We start from the raw sequence: 23,653 nt of genomic DNA on the forward strand, positions 1-23,653 counted from the left end.
TTAAAATTACTAATTGATTAATTGCAGAAAGACAATATATTTCTCCCTTAATCCTCAAAGATCCAATATATATATATATATATATATATATATATATATATATATATATATATATATATAAATCTTCATTTAAAGTGATTATTCCTTAAACATGTTCTGCAATCTTGCAATGGTGTGCTTTCAGAGTTACAAAATTATCTTTATGAAGATTGATATTTTGGTGGTTGTAATCTGTTTTCAATCACTACATTTGTTCACATATCAATTATATGTATAATATTGCTGGGTCAATATAATTACTTATTTGGAAAATGGTTACATTTATTCCTAAAGTACTAGCAATTTAGTTAGTAAGCAGTGACCTTGTTGTATGACCTTTTTTTATATAGCACAAATTATTGCTGCAATACAGTCCCGCTTCAGTTGCTGTTATATGCTAATTTCACATTTACATTTAGCCATTTGGCAGAAGCTTTTATCTAAAATGACTTACAAATGAACATCACAAATGCTTTATCATGCAAGAACCAACACATACCGCTATGCCAAGTTTCAAGAGTAAATTGGAGCAGTGTAGAAGCAAGCAAGCAGAAGAGTTACCTACTTAACCATATTTTTGGGATAAATCTGTACCCAAAAGTGAGACAAATCTGACAAAACTTTGGGGCATCCTCATTTGTAAAACTAGTATAAACCGGCAGTGTATGTAGGTTAGGGTTTAGGTTAGTTTTATTGTGCTACAATGGGAATTTGAGGGTTAAAAATGATCTAAATATGTAAATGTATTAAATACTTTAAAAAAAAAAAGCTATGAAATGAACCGCAGATTAATGACACTATCTTGTTAAATTGATTGACAGCACAGGTTGCAAATCTAAATGTTCTTCACAAATTTTCATGAGTAAAGCACAAAAAAGAGGCACAGACTGACACATGGTCAGTCCTTCTTGTCTCTTCTGTGAAACCATCCATATTTCATCAGCTTTAACGGCAGCAGACAGCATCCTGCCTTTAATATTAGCATTTAATCCCAGAGTGTCTCCTACAGAGCTTTCTGTAGACAGAACTTAACAGACACCCTTTTCCACTCTTAAACCTCTCAGAAGAAAAAAAAGAGGAGAAAAGGAAGGAAGTTTGAACTTCAAATCAGATGACAGATACGAGAGGCCCCCTGGGTTGTATTTCCATTCTGAGAATAATTTGAGAGAAAGCTCAAAGAGGAAAAGAATAGCACTCAAATCAACTGCAGTATTCTCTATACAGTCGTGTCTGCTATTCTAAACCTTTTTTTCATGAAGGCTGTAGAAGGCTGTTTTAATTCTTTAAATACAAGTGTTCTGTGATATTCTTTATGTTTTTAATTTAGGGCACTTTGATGTTTATTTTTATGCACTACTGTTCCAAAGTTTGGATCTCCAATGTTTTTCTGTTATATTTAACATATTACTGTATTTTTGCTTAACAGTGAACATAAGAGGCTTCATTTAAAATATTTAAACATCTCTCTGACTTTCTGTCTGTCTGTCTATAGATAAACAATTTTAAGAAGATAAGATAAAATAAGTAGATTAAAAACACCTAATAAACCATTGTTTATTCTCTGGGGGAGGGGGAGGGGGAGGGGGGGGTTAAATCAGCCTAGCCCACCCAATTATCAGATTAGCTTCTAATTATCTTATCTGTATTAGATTACCCTCATAGTTCTGTTTAATTCATTGCTCTTCTGTCACTAGTCACTAATTCAATTGTTTATTTTTCTACTAAAGTGGAATTACTTCTCCATGGGGGAGGAGTCAGATCTTGATCTGTTAATATATTCGAGCTTTCCTTTTTTCATCATTACTACACAAATTGGCTAGAATAAAAAACACTCACCTTGTAACCTAATGCTTGATAGTTTCTTGCAAAGTAATGAATTACTTCAAAGGGGATATTTGTATGGGTTTTTTTTTTCTTCTTTTCAGTCTGAAAGGCATTATTATATTTTTCCCCCACCAACAAAATCTGTGCTGAAGATGAAAGTTGTCCTATGAATTCAAATTTAATTTGTTCAGTCATCCATTAAATCGGCTAGCGTGCTCTCTCTGTCTCTCTCTCTCTCTCTCGGTTGAGGCTGGAGAGCTGGGTGTTAAATTGGAACGCCAGGTTTGAATGAGAATGAGAGATAGAGCGCATAAAACGAGGAACACACAGTGAACTTAAGCAATCAAATAAAAAAAATAAAAAAACAAAGTTATTCAGTTTGAAATGAGGGACAAGCTCAGCTCTTCCTGATGCATTCTAATCATAAAGGCCCTCCTAGCTGTGACCCACGTAAGAGGGGAGGAAAGGAAGATGGCAGAGCCATGGAAAAAATGCATGATGTGAAAACAGGAAACGCTATTGAGAGGCAAATGTCTAGGAGGCAGGGGTGAATAATTCACAGAAGCGCTGTACAAAAAGCAGAAAGTATTACTCCTCTAAACTCTTCAAAGAAGAAAGAGAAATTAAAACAGAGAAGATTGAGAACTGAGAGTATTTCTCAATTTTCACTTAAACGTTTTGTACTTAGTCAGCAGTTTTTAGGAACTCATCAGCCAAAACCAGAAGAAGCAAATGAAGACTAATTAAGTGCTTGCTGCGGTTTGCACAAAGAACCACCAGTAAAGGATCTTAACCTTTCAAAGATTACGTCCATGCATCCTGTCATGTAAATATCTCAAAGAGCAACTTGCTCTAGACAATTAGGCATAGTTCAGCTGGCATTAATCAAGAAGAAATAGCAGACAATTTATTTATTTATTTTCTTTATGATCTGCATTGACTTTGAATGTCATTGCCAGAAAGTACTAGTATCCTATCCCTCTGAGCTCTTTTAATGGAAATTTGAACGCTTGTTCTATAAGAAGTTGTTTATTTCTTAATCAGTTTCTCGCTTTTTTTTTAAATGAACTTGCTTTGTAGGCATAGTGTGGTGCCATTTATGTAATTATGGTTTAGCAACCCCTTCAAAGTCTCCTCATGGCTTTTGAAATCAAACGTACTTTTAATACTAACCCATGGGGACATTCTTTCATGGCATAGGGGTTAGGGACATGGGGTTTGAGCCAGTATGCTGAGTTGTGAAGTGGCAACATGATTAATCATGGCACAAATGTGGTGAGATGACAGAACAGTTGCTTACACGATCCTGACTGAAGCAGATAAACTTCTTTGCTTTTCTGTTGAATCATACCAGGCAGCCCATCTTTGGTAACTAGCGCTATGTTAAGTGAACTGATTCTCAGCTTAAATAAGGCTAGTGTCACATGTACTGACAGCAAGATAAGCATTGTCATTTAAATAAAAAAGGTTATACTATTGCTCATTTTAAATGCTGCTTAATGTTGTCGGGTTAATAAATAAATGACTTGCTATATATTATTACTAATGTCAGAGATGTGAACTATAACTTCTGCAACATCAACAAGTTAAATGAATCTAAATGTCAGTTGAGTACCTTTATGACACCTGTGCTTAAATTAATCTTTGCATTCTTATTTTTAAAAATCCTGACATTGAGGATCAGTGTATAAATAGAGCCCGCCACAGTATAGTTCATTAGTACAGGGTCAGAGCAAACCAAATAACCTTTGCTCTTATTTTTTTTGCTCTACCTTTGCATAGAATCCACATATTCAAACGTTTGAGGTCATTGTAATATTGTGAAATATTATTAAAAATGAAGACAAATGTAACATTGATTTAGAATGTAGAAATTAAAACAATGTAGTTTATTCCTGTGATGGCAAAGCTGAAGTGTCACATGATCCTTTCAGAATTCATTCTAATATGCTGGTTTGTCACTCAAAGAACATTTCTTAACCCAGTTGAAAACAGATGTGTTGCTAAATATTTTTGAGGAAACCACTATACTGCTTTTTTCAGAATTTCAGAGAAAAAAAAAAATAGTGCTGAATAACAACTCTTAAATAACTCTTTACTTTAAAGGGTTGCTTCACCCCAAAATGAACTTTCTGTCATTAATTCATACCTGCAAACTAGTCGCTTTTTGGCCAAATTTGCTGTTTTGAATCAACCATTGTGAAGGCTAAATGCAGTGCCTCCAATAATTCAGCTAAAAGAAGATATATTAGAAGGCAGCATGATTAAGTTGCCTACTCTTTGGCACAGATTACACATCGTGAGTGTGACTGCGATGCCTTAAAATACTGTCTACAGAGGCAGCTCATTAGGTTGTAGAACACAACTTGTATTTCTCTCTCTCTCTCTCTAGTTCCCTCTCACTCTTTAGTGCTGGGGCTGTTATTGTTTATGATTTATGGCACATTGTTTCTCCCCCAAAATAAGTCTTTTTTTACATGATGCACAAGTATTGTGAAAACAAAAACAGGAGAGACAGAGTAGAGAGAGAGTTGAAAAAGGAAACTAGGCATAAAAAAACTGTAGAGCTGTGGATGGGGAAGACAAAAGACAGAGACGCCGGGGGGGGGGGGGATAAAGAATATTGTACATGTACACGGAGAGAGGTGGAAGCAGAAGAACAGAGCGACATATATTACAAAAACAGAAGCAGAGTCAGAGGAGCATCGTTAGAGAGACAAAGAGACATGGAGTGGTTATTTGTTTCTCTCTTTTGTTTACTGAACTGCTCTGAATAGGAATGGACTTACCGTCCCTCCGAGAGGAGGCTTGGATGTGCTTGCAGGGACATGCTGGCCAACTCTGCTCCTTCTTTTATCTTGTTGCCCCAGAATGAAAGATTTGTGCACTCACCTCCACGCACCAGGCCATCACACCGGGCTCAAAACCCATTATCACGGACAGAGCAAGGGTCAACAGGCCAGACACTGATAAGGATGACCAAACTCTATTGCTTTCACACTAACACACAAATGCATGATCAAACCAAAACACACACTTGACGAGACGTGCAGCTGCACACATATATGGTAAAGAAAGAAAAAGCTCTGTTGTTGTCTGTTGTAGCTATCTTATTATTTCTGCATCTGTCTGGATGGCATGCACATGAAAACACAGAGGTGCTAGTTTTGTTTTCCTTGAAGTTCACTTCAACACAAGAATTACGAAAAAAGTTGCTCATTTCTCTGTTTTCCATGACCTCAGACCAATCCCTCACGTCAGAGGCATCTGAATTGTAAAAATGTTGTGATCATGTTTTTTACACCTCTAGTTTAAAGCAGTACGATATAAGTATAAAATATTAATGTTAATTTGCTTTACTACATTGATAAAATTGTATTAACTACATAAAATCCATTTGTTTAATTCGTAATATATTTATACAGCACTTACACACTAAAATCTGGGTCTTAATACACTACCGTTTAAACACATTAAACATTCAGTACACATAAACTATAATATTAATAGTAATATTGTGACACATTTCAATTTGAAATCCGATTTTGCGTTTCAATATATTTTCAGTTGTAATATTTTTTTTCTGTTATGGCAAAGTCAGTGCTCTAGTTTTCAGTCTCTGAAATTTAACTAGAAATCTTTTCCAACATTCAGTACATATTGTAGCATAAATGCCTAATGTCATTTTACATAAATGTCTTTACTGTTATTTTTGATCAGTTTAATGCATCCTTGCTGAATAAAAGTTTTTCTTAACATGTAATGGTAGTTACTAACTAAGTTACGAACTAATTTCGTTTTGAGTCTGTTTCGGCGGTTCGAAACAGATTTTTTTAGGGGGGTTAATTTGGCTCCTAAACAACACCTTTGAGCTACCATTGGTCTGAGGCGATTACGCAGTCAGTTGGTGTGTTCTGGAACTCAGCCTTCTTTGACGTGTGATTTTTTTTTACCCACCGGTTAATTCCTCATTCCACACAGGGGTGTCAGAATTTTTGATAACACTTTACCATCACCTAGCCTTTTCAGACTTCTTCAAACGCAGAATGAAAAATAACTTTGTTTGAAGTATATTGGGACCTTTAGACGGATTAACCATGTGGGCAATTGAGCAAGTGCCCATGGGCAACATGCAAACTTCACACAAAAAACAAGCAGTACATTCACAAAAGTTTTTTAGCTATGATCTAATATCAGTGAAAGTGCAATCTATTGTGGGATTCACACATACAATTATATAGGCATGAAATAAAAACCTGCTGCTCACACTGTATGTGTGAATCCCACAATAGATTATGCATGGAAAGACAGATTACATCAGGGGTTCTCAACTTGGGCCCTCAAGATCCACGTTTTGCTCCAACCTTGATTAAACTCTCCTGATATTAACCCTATAGTAATCCCAAATACCATGATTAGCTTGTTTAGGTGTGGCACTAAACAGGAAAATGGATCTCACAGACCTGAGTTGAGAACCCTCGGAATACAGCATTCACACTGTTAGCACACTTTTCAGTTTCACATTACATTCACAGAAATGAAAACGCTTTGGTCAACGCTTTGTTCAAACTTATATCTTATCTTGGTTATTAAATTAAACAAATGTTTATTAAATTATATATAGTTTCGTTACCTATAGCTGCAACAGTTCCCTGTTTCTTAAATGTATTATTTTAGTTGCATACATTTTCAGAAATTATAACAGACTTTAATTTAAAAGTTCGTTCACAATTTATCAGAGTGCACTGCAAAAAGATGAAACCTGCATTTTAAATAATTTTTCCTACTTAACCTCAGGTTACTTTAGTCATAGTAGTTCATGTTTTTGAGTTTAATAAGAAAATAATAATAATTAAATTCCCCTCTCTCTTTCTAGGACTGGGTGACAGCTACTGATATCCTCATCTCTTTGGACAGACTGAACACTTTTGGAGATGAGTTCTTCAAAGATCCCAAAGTGCTTCGTTCATATTTTTATGCTGTATCTGATTTTTCCGTGGGAGGCAGGTAAATAAAAACATAGCTATGTAGATGTGTCTTTTAGCTGTCATTGATGTTGTGTTGGCAGATATATACTGATGAAGAGAAAAGGGTAAGCAAGCAAATGAAGGAAAATGGCAATAGACGGAGTGCTGAATAGAACAATTAGAAAGAGAAAGAGCTCTAATATCAAGGGGGACTGGGCTTTAGTAAGAGAGAGAGAGAGTTTTGCCAGCCATGTGATCTACATTCTACCTCATCAGTGTATTTGGAATATAAACAGGATGTGGAAGAGACAGTGTTTGCCTATTTGTGTTTGTCACCATCTGTATATTGTTTGTGTCTGTGTTTGAGTTTGTTCATGTCTGAATTTTTTTTTTTTTTTTTTTTTTGCCAGCAGCTCACATATCAAAAGCGTCTTTTTATCTTTTCTCTGATTATTTGGTTTAACAATAAACTGCACAAATTTGCTAATGCTACAGTAGTTATCAGGCAAAGTTGGTAAAAATATACATCACTTGCTAATCTAATTTCCTGCCAAACTTATGGCAATAATAATAAATGCAGTATCTACTCTGTGCTCAGAATGCGTTTCTACTTAATATATCTGACAGTTCTGATCAACTCTTCCAGTTCATATTTACTTTTAATGCCCCTGTAGCATATCGTAATTTGCTTTGTATTTTGGTGTAATTTGGTTTTAAATTCAACCATCTGGCTCATTTGTTCCTCCCGTCCCAGTATGTCACATCCTGAGTTTTTTTTTAGGTAAAGGAAATTTTTTATGAATGTCCACAGAGACAATGAGCCTTAGAAGTATGCTAATGTTCTCTCAACTGTTTTGCAGGTGCAAGTGTAATGGCCATGCCAGTGACTGTTTCTCCAATGAAGAGGGACGTTTGGTGTGTGCTTGTGAGCACAACACCGCAGGGGTTGACTGTCAGCATTGTGCCCCTTTCTACCAGGACCGGCCATGGGCACGGGCCACTGCCGATTCAGCCAACCAGTGTGTGAGTAAGTATGGCCTGATTCTTTATCTGTTTAAGTAGATTCACCCTCAACCTGAGAGAACTGAGGAGCCAGGAGTGGCATGAAGGTCAAGGCTATAAAACGGCTGGACCATTACACGGCGTCACAAATGTTGTGCATTGAAACACAGGACAAGAAGGCCTTGTTTATGCCATACTTCTAGTGGAATGAGCCCTGACCCCCAATGGAGAGGGGAGATCAGAGGACCCATAAGATGTATTGATAGAATCCACTATACAACTGCTGAGGGTCTGCTTGTTTGCAGGAAGACCCTTCTAATAAGTACTGTAACAAACAAATAACTGGTCCGACTTCCTCTACAGGGCAGTTCTGTGGACGTATGTGTCCAGTAGGGATGGGTACACTTATCTATATACATAACTGGATCGTTCATCGCGTTCTAAACTGCCAACAGACAGTGAAGCCACCGGAAGTGTTCTATCCGCCATCTTACTAATCCCTACCAGCAGAGAGCACCACTGAGTTACATTCAAACCGCTGACCTGAAATCACCAGATTTGAAGCAAATCAGTCAATCTTTACTTCAGATGTTATCTGCAGTGTTTACGGTCTTTTGTGGCAGTATAAGCGATATATTCAAATAATTTAGGTGGGTGTGTCTGCTGCGCACTGACAACAAAGGTAACTGATCCAACACAAAATATAGCCTATTTCATTATGAACATGATTTTTCAGGAATTATTAAACATAAACGTATTAGTATCGGAAATGGATTTGAATATATTACACTGAATAATACAATTATGTTGTTAATATTGCTCTTTAATGAAATTAAAAGCTTAATATACTATCTTAGAAATTAAGCTTTATGTCTTCAAATCCTTGCTGTATAACATTAGTCAGCTATTTCTTTGAATAAATTCAAATTTCAGAATGAGCACTTTGCCGTTTGTTTTATATGTTGAGGTTGTGTCAGTCTGATGTTTATCGTGTTCATGATGTTCGCTATTGTAATGAACGTAGCTTTAAGTAGGGGAAATTCCCGTTTACATGCTTTGCATAGGTGTTTGCATTGTAATAATGTACAGAAATACTTAAAATTGATAAACGCTGACTTGTTAGGTAGTGATGTTTTTTCATTAAAATCATACAATTTCCTATTAATTCAATAAAACGTTTACGCACACTAGGGATTACCAATATGGCGACGCGGCGGCTTCACTTTCATGACGTCATGAGCAATCCAGTTCTATATTAAAGATCAGTGGATGGGTATCATTTACCTTTTATTGATACCAATACATATACTGCATACCAATACCGATACTTATCTTATCGATACAGTTATCGATATTTGGTGCTAAAAGATATTACGTTTTTTAAAATTTCAAGTTATTTTATTACTGATTAAACAAAAAATTATTAAAGTTATAGTTATCATATTTAAAGTTTAAAGCATTCAATTAAAACGAGCTGACCATCACACAGAGAACACACAATCATGCTGGATACACAGGCACATTTCACAAGATCTGCATTTTACATTGCATGATTAATTTAACAGTGCTTTTCATTTTACTAGTTATAGTAATAAATTATCTTTAATCCGTTTTCTATGTTTTGAAGTAACATGTAAATTTAAATCAGTCAGCAGAAACTGAAGTTTTAGCTGAGGGCCCATCTGAACATCTGTGCATTGTTTGGAGTACCAGAGAAATGGAAATTAATTTAGCTTCTATGAGTCTCCACATCTGCATTATATATCTATTGCTTCAAACTTCATTAAACATGAATTCTGTTGGAGACTGCAGAGTTTTACTTTCTCAAATTAAATTTCAAATGAAGTTGTTTAAAAAGTTAATTTGTTGCCTCTTGCAATTCATTGGGTGTGATTGAATTGGCTTGATTTACTCAGTTTAACTGAACTGATTTAATTAAAACAAATAATGAAAGTGTGGCACATTCTCTATCTAAAATGTACTGTAGGTCAATTTCGTGTAACCATTTACCTTAAAAGAAGTTTTATAAAATCAAAAGAAGTTAACTTTGCATGTTATACAGTACAATGTCATCTCCGTATGAAGTTACCGCTATCATCAGTATTATCATAGCAATATCTTGGATATCTTTCGCTCACTTTATCTGCACTGTATTTACAGCACAATCTTACAAAAAAGAATGTTCACATCATTTAGTAATTCAATGAAACTACACCATTTAGCCTTTTAGCACAATAACTAAGAAAGTTTTGTTCGTGTAATGTGTTGTGTGCGTGTGTGCTGTCATGCATCTCTGCTAAATACTTTAGGGGGGTGCTGTAATTGGCTATTCTGACAAACCCATAAGGCGAAAAAAGCCATGTTAATTATTTTCATTCTGTATTCCACTAAGCTCCACGTTGCTTTAATTAACTCTCTGTTTCAGTGGTCAACAGATGGGTTTCTGTTGGTAATTGTTGTTCCTTCTCATCAAAGTGGATTTAATGAATAAACAAGTTTCTGGTTGCAAAAGCAGGACTATCTGCTGGTGAGGAGGTGGAGTCAACCGTTGATGAAGTCTGTGCATGGTTGCTTCGCAAAGTTTTTCGTCACAGACTCTGCCAAGTTTATCATTTGCATGGCAAATTCCGAAAGCTTCCACCATATGTCTCTCTTGTAATTCTTCAAACAGATGGACATAGGATGTCTTTTTTACCCTCCAATCTGAAAGTATAAGAAAAAAAGATGAAAATCTAGCTTGCAAACAGCACAAAACCCTTGTTTTGCTTCTCAAGAATGTTCTCGTACGGTTTGTTGCTGTTTGATACCATGGCTTTATTTATATATGCAGTGGAATTTCTTTGTTAAATTGCAGTGCTCTACTTTGCATGACTAAAAATTTGATTTAATTAGGACTACCTAGAAATGTATTATGTCTACACTTAAATGTTCATATTTACTAAAACATTGTAAAACCATCCATAATTAGAAAATACTACCAATTGCTCCTAATTTTGTTTCCATTTTCTTCAGTCTGTTTTGATGACTTTGAACACAGTAGTTTCACAGTAATATGCATTTATCTCTCTTGCTCTCTCTATCTGTCACTAGTGGCACTGAACAGAATTGCAAAAATAATGATTTCAGAGGTTTTCAAACAGGTTTCCTGAACTCTGCCCGTTTGTCATTGTTCAACAAACATATAATCCTGCCCCAGGTTCACACCATTTTTGTATTTACATAGTTTACATAATTTACATTTTTTGTATTTAAATTGTTGCAAGTCATTGCTGTGCTTGGAAGTATGCAATCAATGCCAAAGCCACTGTAACATTTATAATAACGTTTATGTTTGATGAAACCAAGCTTCAATCACATTATCTAGTTTTGCCCCCCCTAGTTTCAATCTATTATCTAGTTTTGCCCCCCCCCCCCCCCCCCCAAAAAGGTCTTATTTCAGTCAGACTAAAGCATTCACATGACTTTTATATATTTTCAAATTTGTATATTTTATTCCATCTGAAATTAAGATGGGCATGTACTGTAAGCAATCCTTATGTTGCTGTTTCTGGCCAGAAAGCTGTTTCAGTATCTCCAGAGAGCCACATATTGTACACTACCATTCAAAAGCTTTGGTGCAGTTTTGAAAGAAGGGTTTAAAAAAAGTCAAAGTAAAAAAAGAATTATATATAAAATAAAAAAATTCTATTTTAGTTCGTTTTAAAATGTAATATATTCCTATGAATTCTCAAGCAGCCATTACTTAGTCTTTGGTGTCACATGATATTTTAATATGCTTATTTGCTCATCAAGAAATACTTATTATCACAATAAAAACAGTTGTTTTCTGCATATTTAATATTTTTGTGGAAACCGTGGTAAAATTTGTTTTCAGAATTGTTTGAATATTAAGAACAGCATTACAATGTAACAGTCTTTACTGTCACTGAAGGCATCTTTGATGAATAAAAGTATTATTTAGAATGCTAGAATCCTTTTAAAATGCTAGTTTGTTTTAGAGAAATCTTTGAAAATTTTGTTTACTTATATTTGTCTGTGCTCATTAGGAAAGTATTTTAATGTAAAAGAAATTGAGATTGAATTCATTTAAATACGCATTTCTCCCTTTCCTCAGCAGATTTCCTTTATTGTAATAGCATGCATTCCTTTTTTCAGTGGCAGCTCGAGAAACTGTGTCCCATTAGAAAGTGATAATGTGATGGTTATTGCAGAGTCAATAGACTGACGGAGCTGTAATAAAACGAGTAATGTCCCACAATGCCCCCCTAGGTAGCGGCATGCATAAAAAGCTGACATTGTGCGTTCTGGTTCGATGATATGTTGAGAACTAGGGGCCTGTGGCGGGGGAGCTTATTAGGCAGTGTGTGTGATTTAAAGCCTACTGAAACTGAACACACTTATGTGAATTTGACCGAAAGCTTTAGAAGAGAAGCTTTAACAACAACTGCTATTTTTAATCAGTTTTATTTGTTTTTCTTCTTGTTTTTCTTCTCGTTCCATCCTTATACGTTCCTCCACATCTTTCTCTTGTTTCTCAGGGTGTAACTGCAGTGGTCTTGCTGATGAATGTGTGTTTGATGCAGAGCAGTACCGAAGCACAGGAAGTGGGGGGCGCTGTGTTGGCTGCAGGGAAAACACAGCTGGCCCTCACTGTGAGAGATGCAAAGAGAACTTCTTTAGATCCTTACCGCAGCGGACCTGCCAGAACTGTAACTGTAATGCAATGGGTGAGATATCCTTACATACTCAACAAACCAATTGTGCATCAGTCACACTCATTTACACCTTCACTACTATCTTCTATCAACCCATGTAATCGGTCTTGAATCTCATAAACTCAAAATGCAAATGAACATATATGCATACAAATATACAGCTCTGAAGTGACTATACAGCAACAAAAAAAAAAGTCTCTCACACACTCAAATTCAAACATGGTTTTTCTTTTTATTATAGGAAATACTAACAAGACTACAGGTGATGGAAAAAGTATATTTAAAATATATTAAATATTCTGCCTATTGGTTTAATATTTACATTTTAATTTGCATTCGGATATTGCATTATTAATGGATTTAAATTCCCAGAATGCCAGGGGAAAAAAATCATGCACTTTTTAAATTATTTGTTTGCTGTTTAATACACGCTAATCTTGTTCGTCTTGTATCTGAAATATCTGATTTTGCTTCAGGTGACAAAAATGTGTGTATAAGATATGTTCAAATTAGCATTTATTAACCTTTACTGACTGAATTTTTAGATAAGGAAATGATTCTTTAATGCAGCTGAAACTATCCATGTACTCATTAAAAAACCTAAAGGCTATGAATGTCTGTCAAAGCCTGTCTTCTCGCTCTCTCTGTCTCTCTCCAGGCTCTGTGAGTTTGCAGTGTGATGCAGAGGGAGTGTGTGTGTGCTTGCCAGGTGTGTCTGGTGTGAAGTGTGACATCTGCAAGTCAGGTTTCCACTCTCTCGGCCCTGGTGGATGCAGGTAATGAGAGCAAGAATATCCTTACCAAGAATTCATCTAACGAGATAAACATTTGATTCGTGCATGCAGAATTCTGCCGAAATATCTGACAAGTACATTTGAAAACTGATGTCAAGCAGAATTAAGCCAATATACTTCATACTAACCTTTGCAACCAAACAATACTGTGAAACAAATTAAAGTTAATTGAAGTAAACCACAAATAAAACACTTATATTAACTATTTGGAGACTTTTTAAGCCACATCTAGCCTTAAAAAGACAGTACACCATTGCAGACTGTGAAAGATTCAATAAGGGAGAACAACCTTGACACGATATAGAACCAGCACACACAGGAAAACATGTCTTCTACTAGAGGAAAGATTCTGTCTAAATCTTGTACTATATCATATCAAAAGAAAAATATATAAAAACATTGTGATATCATAGTGCTTGTTTGTAAAAGTATGAGGAAATAGTTAATTTACAACATTATAAATATATTTATTGACACTGAAAAAAAATTACATTTTAACTATACATTTGTGCGTTTAAATTTCCATGTAACAGAGAGAACAGGAACAAAACAAAATCAAAGGAAGGAATAACTTCCCAGTGTTTTACATTAATATACAGTATTACTTCAGTCTTCTATCAGCACATTTCCATTTGTTGTTGTTGTTGTTTTTTGTAAGATCTTTTAATTCTGATTAATATAAACAAATTTAGAGGCAGGCCAGATTTGATGGCAGCTGGTTCCATATCCACCCAAGGTGGGCAGTCCTGAAATAAAATACAACCTATAAAGCAGTCCAATAATACCAACAAATAAAACAGCTCAATAATACCAATGTAGATTAGGACACTGTCCTCCTCTATCATATGATATAAAATATAAAAGTGTCAGGCAGACTGAAATATCTGTCATTTGAAATAAATGTTGTTAATGTTGAAATTTTAGGTGGCGGCAGAGGAAAGTAATGGTTGTCTGTGATGTTTAATTTATTATTTATATTAAATGTATTGTTTTAGAGTATGTTACAGTTGTACTGTTACTTAATTTTGCATCTGTTATTTTAATTGTTTGAAGAAGAAAAAAACATTTCAGTATTGAGCTGTGTGATTATATCCACATGAGAAGATCTGCATTTTGCATATTTTGCTTATTCAGTGACGCAAATAATGGTGTTATGCAGAAGAAAACACAGGAGAAAGACAAACGACAAACTAAAATTTTATACACCACTACACTTTCATGTGGCCCATGTGGGTCACTGTTTTCGGGTGCAAATTATTTGGTTCACTGGAGCGAAACGTGAAAGAAAAAAGATGAAATGGGAGAGAAACGAGAGGAGGGAGGTTACTTGTCAGATAGGAGAATTATGGGTAATGGCGAGCCAGGTAAAACCATGCTTTCAGGCCATCTAGCAGATCATAGTGAGATTAAAAAAAAAAAGTTTACACCCAACAGAGCAGCTCTGACCTGAGGCCGTCAACCAACTGAGATGTGGCTCTCTCATCTGTGTGTGTGTGTGTGTTTAAACAGGTTGTGTGAGTGTGAAAACAGGGGCAGTGTAGGAGTATGTTCAAGCGAAGACGGACACTGCCATTGCAAGACTAATGTGGAGGGTCAGTCCTGCAACAGGTGAACTACTGCTTCTCACCCTTGCATATCAACGCTAATTACTTATAGATTTACTTTATTACTTACACAGTTAGTTCATCCAAAAATTGTAATTCTCATTTACTTACCCTCATGTTGGTCCAAACCTGTATGAGTTTGTTTCTTCCGCTGTACACAGAAGGTATTTTGAAGACACTGAATAACTAAACAGTTTTTCTGTGTTTCAAACAGAATTATCATTTTTGTGTGAACTATTCCTTTAATGAGCTTCCTATTAGGTCACATCATAAACACACACACAAATAACTCCAGTTAAAATAAATCAATGGAGAAATGCTCATTTGCACTGCAAACTCAAATAAGCACCACATTTTTCAGATCTTTACATAAATTGTTTTGATAAATGTGGGGAAACTTAAACAAAACAGTGTAGTATATGTCTGCTTTATGTGCATTATAGGTGTAAACCAGGCTCTTTCAACCTCCAACTGGAAAACCCAGATGGCTGTAAAAAATGCTTTTGCTTTGGACACTCCCTCGCCTGTTCGTCCTCCAATCAGTACATGGCAATTAATATTACTTCAGACTTCCTAGAAGGTGATTTATCAAACATTTACACTGTTTTGACATGATTTACATTCTGAATATCAGTGTTCTCAATACCCGCCTCCTACTGCAATCAGACACTTCTTTCCTCACTCACTTTATCAGCACTTTTGGTATTATTTTCCAGGTAATAGTCGAGATATATAGTGGGGTCCAAGAGAACTGAGAACACATTAAAAAAAAAATTAAATTCAGATTTCAGGTTTTGTTCTTTTTCATTTTTTAATAAGAGAAAAAATCTATGGTGCCAAATGAATTAGAACTTTTTTTAGATCGTTCAAACTGAATGATCAAACTTGTGACATTGATCATGTGACTCTTTGTATAGACGTCCTAGATACTAGATCCAAGATACATCTAAAAGTATTTTGCTGAACATGACCAGCAGGCTTTGCACAAACATTTGTTTTAGTGTAAAGCAAAAGAGAGACAAACCGAATGCATACACATTCTGGTTTTAACATTTTCAGTTTAATATTGTATTATGCTGATTCAATTTGTTAAGAACATTTCTGTATTAAACAATAAAATCACAATGGAAGCACCTTCACCGATAATCTCAGACTTTGTTGTGTGTACTCTGTGTTCAGATCCAGATGGCTGGAAGGGTGTGTTCACCAGAGGGCATGAACAGTCCCTCATCTGGAAGGAGGGAGAAGTCTATCTGTTGCCCTACAGAGAGGAGAATGGCTTCTACAAAGCACCTGGTAGGACAACAAATATACACTCCCTTTTAGAACATGTGTTGTTTCTGAAGATGTTGTCCTACTTTCAAACTATTCTAGACTAGTAACTAGATTTATAGTCTCTGTCACAATTCTTATATAGTATATTACAAAATTTTAGAACACAGAAAATGTCTCAAAACTAAACCTGTAAAATGTATTGACATATATTGACATCAAGCCTGTTCTTTTCAGAGGGACTGGACTAAGCTAAACCTACCATAGCTTGACTGTGTGTGCTAGTGTAATTTATTCAAAGCTTTCTTTTTTATGCAAACAAACAAACAGATGATAAACAATGGGCTAGAATAAGCATGCTTGGCCATAAATAGTATTTTATAGAGCAGCCTTTGAAGATGAACCAGCTGTACAGGCCAGTCCAGAGGCTAGTTTTAGTCCAGGTCCCTTGAGTGTAGGGGACAGGCTGAGGGGATTTACTCTGGTCTACACAGCAATTTACCGCCACGGAGAGACACTTAGCCAGACCAACTTGGCTGCTCACTCTGGGAGAAATCCTGTTAACAGCTCTTCTTAATGTCTCGCATAGTTTTTAGATGGATTACGAGTGGCACATAGACAAATACAATGTTAGCAACGTACAACGTTATAGTACCGAATACTCTTAAAATACACAAATGTGGCTTTTTTTGCAGTATAAATTGAACCTAACCTAGCCCTAAATTGAATAGTAAGGTTTCATGTGTATCCACAAGGTCCTAATTTGCGTGTTTAGTCTCATTCCTCTTTGTTTTCCCACCATCGACTGGCCACAGAGATGCAGCGTTGCCCCTTTTGCAGCTCTTTGCAGCACTTGGTGCCGTTTCTCTTATCGCTGCGGCAAAGAGCTTGTTTATGTCATTATGGCCGCGCGTCTAAAATGCGCCGAGATCTATTGCTCCTTCAATGTGTTTAACAATCTTATTTGCTCTCTCTGTTTTCCCACTCACTCTCATCTCGTCATTCACGTGCATTTGTTTTAGAGTACAGCCACCCTGACAACTGGAACAACACCCAAGGACTTTTTAGATTATCCTTTTCATGAACGTCACTCTCTGATTTGCGGTGTGCACTTTATTTGGATATTAAATGCTTTTTACACACCAGCGGTCTCAGGAAATTTCGATGTGAAGGAGGAACGTTTTCCTTATTAAGTCTGTCTTGATTATTGGAAGGAGTTTAATAGATGCTATGAGTGTGTGTTTGTGTGCAAATGTTTCTTCACTTGAATAGCTCATCTAGCTGGGCACAGCTTTGGGCGTTTGACACTGCTGAGGCTGCCATGTCAACAGAGGGGTGAGACAAGATACCATAGCCAAGCAGCCAAGCCAAAAGTTTAGCTGGCTGACTGAGCCAGACTGTGTGTATGTGTGTGTGATCTCCCCAGAGGTACATCTGCTCCATGGTGAGAGGACAGAGTGGAACATTCATCATAGCTTTGAGGAGAAAACAACATGTCACACACACATGCTCACATAAACACACGTACACACCTCCCAAAAGCTGGTCGCAAGCTGTCTCGGAGTCACAAACACAGATGGAGAGGAACTGAGGTCGCTGTGAGATTAGAGTTAGAGAGGGATGGGTGTTAGAGGGAGATCTAAACGTCTCCCTTACTCGGAGAGATGCGTCCAGGTACCACATTGTGTCCATGAACAACTTGGCCAGTGCACCCTGACAGCTAACCATATGCCTGGCATAAATCTCCCTGGCAATCAGAACTCGCTGGTGAAACGTATCAAATGTGATCAACTGAGACAAGTGGCACAGATTAGGCTCAATCCTTTAATCACTGAGATTGATGTTTAAAGCTGGGGTTTAATCGTGATATCCAACCCAACTTCTCCTCCCGTATGTAAGATTGCACTGATTGTAAAATGCAAAAATATCTATCGAACTGCAGCAATAAGGTCAGACTCCTCTGTTAAAAGGTCTGATATATGCCGCACTGATGCTGCTGCTGGGTTTTTTAGTGCAGTGGGTGGCGTGGGATGACAACGGGAAAAAGTGCAAGCACACCTCACTGTGGATGCAATGAGGTAAATACTGAATAAATACCTGAGTTATAAACCTGTGTCCCCCTCAATGACTGATCTGCCTCTCTTCTGTGTTACAGCTAGAGAATCTTCACTGTGTAACTTAAATGGATAGTTCACCTAAAAATCAAAATTCTGTCATCATTTATTCACACTATGTTGATCCAAAGCTGAATGACTGACTTCTGTGTAACATGAAGATATTTTGAAGAATGTTGGTAACTAAACAGTTTGGTGACCATTGACTTCCATTTTATGGACAAAAAAAACAACATGAGAGTAATTTAATTTTTGGGGAACTATCCCTTTAATAGAGCTTTAGGAAATACAGAAACCCTTTTAGCAGGTTATTTATCCTCAAAGGGGTAGTCCACCCCAAAATGACATTTCTGTCATTAATTACTCGACTTAATCTTTAAAGGGTTAGTTCACCTTAAAATGAAAATTCCGTCATGAATTACTTGCGCTCATGTCGCTCCAAACCCATAAGACTTTTGTTCATCTTCGAAAAAAAAAAAAAAAAGATGTTTTGGATTAGATCACAGAAGATGGACAAAGGTTTTATGGGTTTGGAACGACATGAGGGTGAGATATTAATGACAGGATTTTAATTTTGGGGTGAACTATCATTTTAATCACATTCCCTTAATCAAAATTGACTTTATACAGTATGTTATGTGATCCAAACAAAAATGAGGCTGTAAGAGAGAGAAGTACACTGTAAGTACAGTATGTATACTGTATGCTGTGATGTTGATAGCTGTAATCATGCAGGTAATAAGGCATTGAAAATACATCTTTTGACATTCAACATGTTAGATGATTAGAATTCATATACCGGTATATAAAAAAAAATTATATATAGTTTTAATATTTAAATATATATTTACATTTTTGTATTTCATTTATTTGTATTAGTTTAATTATGTACAGAGTAAATATATATTAAATCATAAATATTTAATTATTATTAAAATGATGCATTAAAAATAAATGTATATTTTGTAGCATAATTTTATTTATATGAAATTACGAAGGTTATGACACTTAGGCATGAATTTAAATGGATGGTCCGCTCAAAAAATTACAATCGTGCTATTTGAAAGCGATTACTTACTTTCTTCTGTGGAACATTAAGTTATTTTGAAAAATGCTTCAGTGCTGTTGTTGTTGCTTTACCATACCCATGGAAATCAAAACTGTTTGGCAATATCTTCTTTAGTGTTCCAAAGAAGAAAAAAGGCATTCATTCATTTTGGATCCAAATGAGGGTTAGTAAATGATGACAGAATTTTCAACTATCCATCTGCATAGTGTTGAATGGACTGAACTCACAGCTTTGTTTTCATTCGTATCACAATCAATATGTCATCTACCTGGTCTGATTTTTATTGCAACTGTTCAAATGCTGAATGATAAAAATAAATAGTTTAATTTCCGTTACTTTAGAGGTTGTTTCATCACATGCTGCCCTTTCTTAAAGATGTAGAAAATGCATTTCAGCAGGACTCTCCTTATAAAAACGACCCAGATGCTCAATCCATCCCCTCAGAGGGATTGTTTGTGTGAAGCTGAGGAAATGTAATTGAGGCTCAGTGGGTTTAATTGAGTCAGGGAAAAGTTAAAGCCCGGATTGATTGTTAAGTTTGATGGCGGCTCCCTAAATGTCAAGAGGCTTTGTCGTCTTGGTGACGATTAATTTGTTTGTCTGAGACAGGGTTAACACCTCCATTTAATCAAATTTGATCTTGAAGAGATGGGAGTTAAACAGGAAGTGCTGAATGCTATGGGGGATATTGTATTCTTTTGAACTGCTAACATTACTTTTATATTATATTTTCTCATTTCTAGCTTCAGTTGTTTCACCTTACTCAGATTGTCGAGTTTTCTCCAGAGAATTTCGGGTTTCGGGTGTCTGATGCACTTTGTTGCACTGTTATCATTTACAAGCTTTGGAGCGCATATCCATCTCAGCAGCTCGGTCCACAAACTCTTCATCTGCATATGCTGTGAGATTGGGATGCTTAACGTTCATCTGGGAAAACAGTGTGTGTTATCTCACTAGATTTATAACGTAAATGATTTATTAAACTATACAAACACAGGAGAATAAATCAACATATTTCTATTAAGCCTATGTGATTTGTTGTACATCGCGATTTCAAAATAAAAGTTCAAACCCTCCCTCTAAGTTTGAATGTTGAATGAAATATTAAAGGTGCAGTGTGTAAATTTTAGCAGCATCTAGCGGTGAGGCTCAGTTCCCCGCTCACCCCTCCCTTTAGAGAAGCTAAAGTGGCCGACACAGGTAAAGATGTCGTCGGTAAAGACAGCAGAGAGTAATGACATTTCTTCACAAAGGTAAATTAAGGAATAATATTGACTTAATTATTCGATAAATCGATGGTATTGTGAATGTTAATGTACTTCTTCATCATTGTGTCAGTGTTTTATTTGAAAAAAACTAAGTGACGAAACACGCTCTGTAGAGCAGTTTGTCCGTTTAGGGCTACTGTAGAAACATGGTGGCGACTTCCATGCAAGGGGACCCGCAGTGTATATAGATAGAAATTGCTCAATCAAAAAGGTAATAAAAACATTATGGTTCATTAAGAAAGGTCTGTATACACCTCTGAAAACATAGTTATGTAAACTGATCATTGTAAATATTACACATTGCACCTTTAAAATGACATGGATTTAAAAGTTGTTGGATCATGCTGTAAAGTGAAGCATGGCCAGGCCATTGGCGCCCTCTGCAGGTATTTGTTATACATAATGTACTTAAAGAGGTCATGTTTATATTATATGTAGGCATAATACATATTTTAACAGTGATATTCAATAAAGCCATGTGATTACTTGGATTTTCTCGGGCACATATTTTGCATGTCTCGCTTAGTTAACACACCCGATACAGATGATCAACTCGAGCTACGTGAATGAACTGTGTTCCAATCGATATGATCCCTACACCGTGTTCATTGCTCCCTACTCCCTGGGCAGGGGTTTACTTCACTTTGGAACATGGACTGGAATTGGGAACCACTGATGTAGCCTATTGTAGTAATGTTGTCTCTGGTATTCTGGTATGTGAGCATAAATGCATTCAGGGGGCGTGGCTTTGGACGGCATTTGCAGGGAGGGTTGGACTTTCACTTTCAGTGCTATTGATTACCAAGATAATCATTAGTTACGGCTCTAGATTAGTTATATGTTTCAAAATACAACTTCATTGTTTTGTTTTTTGTGATTAAAAGACAAATATTTTGTCACTGAAATTTTTTTAAAAATAGTATTAAAATATTGTCTCTATCTAGTGAACCAGGTATCTGTATTTTGTCTCATCTTGTGAGCTGAGTGTATTGTCACATCCCTTATGTGTTATAGCTCCTAATTTTCCAAGTGTATGATGAACCTGTTACTCTTCAGGTCAATCATATATTCATTAAAAAAATCACTTTGAATAAGGAAAACGATAACTTTGCCATAGTATCTTTTCAAGTTGCCACAGCCACTGCATGCTTTGCATGTGCTTGTTTTATTAGTTTATTTATTAGAATTTGAAAGATAATAGCAATATTGATATCTCTGATTTTAGTCATTGAAAACGAAAAAAAAGTAATGCTTGAAAAGTCCTTGAAAGTCCTGGTTTTACATTATATAGTTTCTGTACAAACCCTGAAAACAACACACACTAGTTTTTTTTTTTTTTTTTTTCAAGTGAAAAATTGCCTTAGCATTTCTATTGGTGCTGGAGTTTGTGAACAAGCTCATAGCGGAGCTTTTAGCGTTTCGACAGACCTGAAAACAACAGGAATCCTACAGGTACAGAACATTTTAGCCTCCTTTTGTTGAAGTTGACTCATGCTTGTCTCTGCATGTGGAACGGCAGGGGGGCGGAGAAGAAAACACACTCCTGCTAAGTATCTAACAAGCTTTCAGGTAGTCGGGGCTTAGACTGTTGTATAGCTCTTTGTTTCAGGAGATGCATGCGGCGCCGTGCATGTATTTCAGGGTTCCGTTCAATGGTGAAGAGATGATGGGAACAAGAAACTCCTAGGGGTGCCAATAAATTGTCCAATGAGAAATCTGACCCCACAGAGCTGCCAGTGCTTTAGATAACAGGAAGAACAATAATTTTGCTTTGATTTCTGTGTTGACTTGTGACAGTATGCAAAGAATTATGAGTCGCCACATATTCCATTACTGCATCACAATTAGACAAGTAAATTACTTGAATGTGTGTATTGATTGAAACTTTGGAACCTTTTAATATTTTCTGTTATTTCACACATTAAATTACAGATCCTAAATGGGTAACCAATGTTTAAGGATCCACAGAATGTAATTTATTGTTATTGTTTTTTTTTTTTCTTTGTTTTTTTTTTCTTATAAAGCCAAGATGTGTCAATGGCCCTTAAAGGAAAACTCCAGCGTTTTTTCCATATTCCACTATGTTCTTCCCTCAAGTTGATACGTACCTCTCCCTTCTCAGTGTGTGCACTCAATCGATGTAGTGCGGGGCGCCACAATGCTAGCATTTAGCTTAGTACCATTCATTCCTTAGGATCCAAACAGGGTAGAATTTAAAAGCTACCAAACACTTCCATGTTTTCCTTGTTTAAAGACGGTTACATGAGTAGTTACATGAATAAGTATGGTGACACAAAATAAAAGGTTGCAATTTCCTAAGCGGATAAAAATGATGATTATAATGTATGAGGTTGACTTCACTTCGACCTTGGCGCAGTAATATCATCACTCCTGAAAACTCTCTATGATGATATCACTGCGCCGAGGTCGAAGTGCTGTGAAGTGCTCTTCCGCCTTACATTAGAGTTATAATTTTTTATCTGCTTAGAAAATCGCCACATTTTATCTTGTGTTACCATACTTACTCATGTAACTACTCATGTAACAGTCTTTAAATTGGGAAAACATGAAAGTGGTGACTTCTAAATTCATCCCTGTTTGGATCCTGAAGAATGAATGGTGATAAGCTAAACACTAGTATAGTGACGCTGCTCGCTACAGTGATTGAGTACACGCACTGAGACAGGAGAGGTATGTATCAACTCGTCTGTTGAAGAAAGAACATAGTGGAATATGGAAAAACAACGGCGTTTTCCTTTAAGACAAAAGTATGGAGAGGGAAAGAAAAGGAAGGGTTGACATTACTGAACCTCTATCCCTAACCTCTATCTAATCACCGCCAGCAGGTGTGAGTGTTTCTCCCAAAGTCCCAAAACAATAAAACAATTCTACTGTAACCACTGGCCATTCTAGTGCCTGGGCAAAAAATTTTAAGTCTGTCTTTCCCTTGGCTTACCCTCTCCATCCTATTCTATACAATTTTTT

General features: G+C 36.2%; 1 protein-coding gene across 1 annotated transcript in view; it reads left to right on the forward strand.

Annotated features, from left to right (window-relative positions):
- lamc3 (laminin, gamma 3) overlaps positions 1 to 23,653 on the forward strand; it is a 70,552-nt gene that overhangs the window by 14,370 nt on the left and 32,529 nt on the right. The window contains exons 3-9 of the mRNA XM_026211936.1: positions 6,740 to 6,870; positions 7,691 to 7,857; positions 12,371 to 12,559; positions 13,206 to 13,323; positions 14,851 to 14,949; positions 15,389 to 15,525; positions 16,125 to 16,241. Of these exons, the coding sequence (XP_026067721.1) occupies positions 6,740 to 6,870; positions 7,691 to 7,857; positions 12,371 to 12,559; positions 13,206 to 13,323; positions 14,851 to 14,949; positions 15,389 to 15,525; positions 16,125 to 16,241 (958 nt within the window). The remainder of the gene's footprint in view (positions 1 to 6,739; positions 6,871 to 7,690; positions 7,858 to 12,370; positions 12,560 to 13,205; positions 13,324 to 14,850; positions 14,950 to 15,388; positions 15,526 to 16,124; positions 16,242 to 23,653) is intronic.

The sequence above is a fragment of the Carassius auratus genome, chromosome 30 (assembly GCF_003368295.1).
Source record: "Carassius auratus strain Wakin chromosome 30, ASM336829v1, whole genome shotgun sequence".
Taxonomy (NCBI): domain Eukaryota; kingdom Metazoa; phylum Chordata; class Actinopteri; order Cypriniformes; family Cyprinidae; genus Carassius; species Carassius auratus.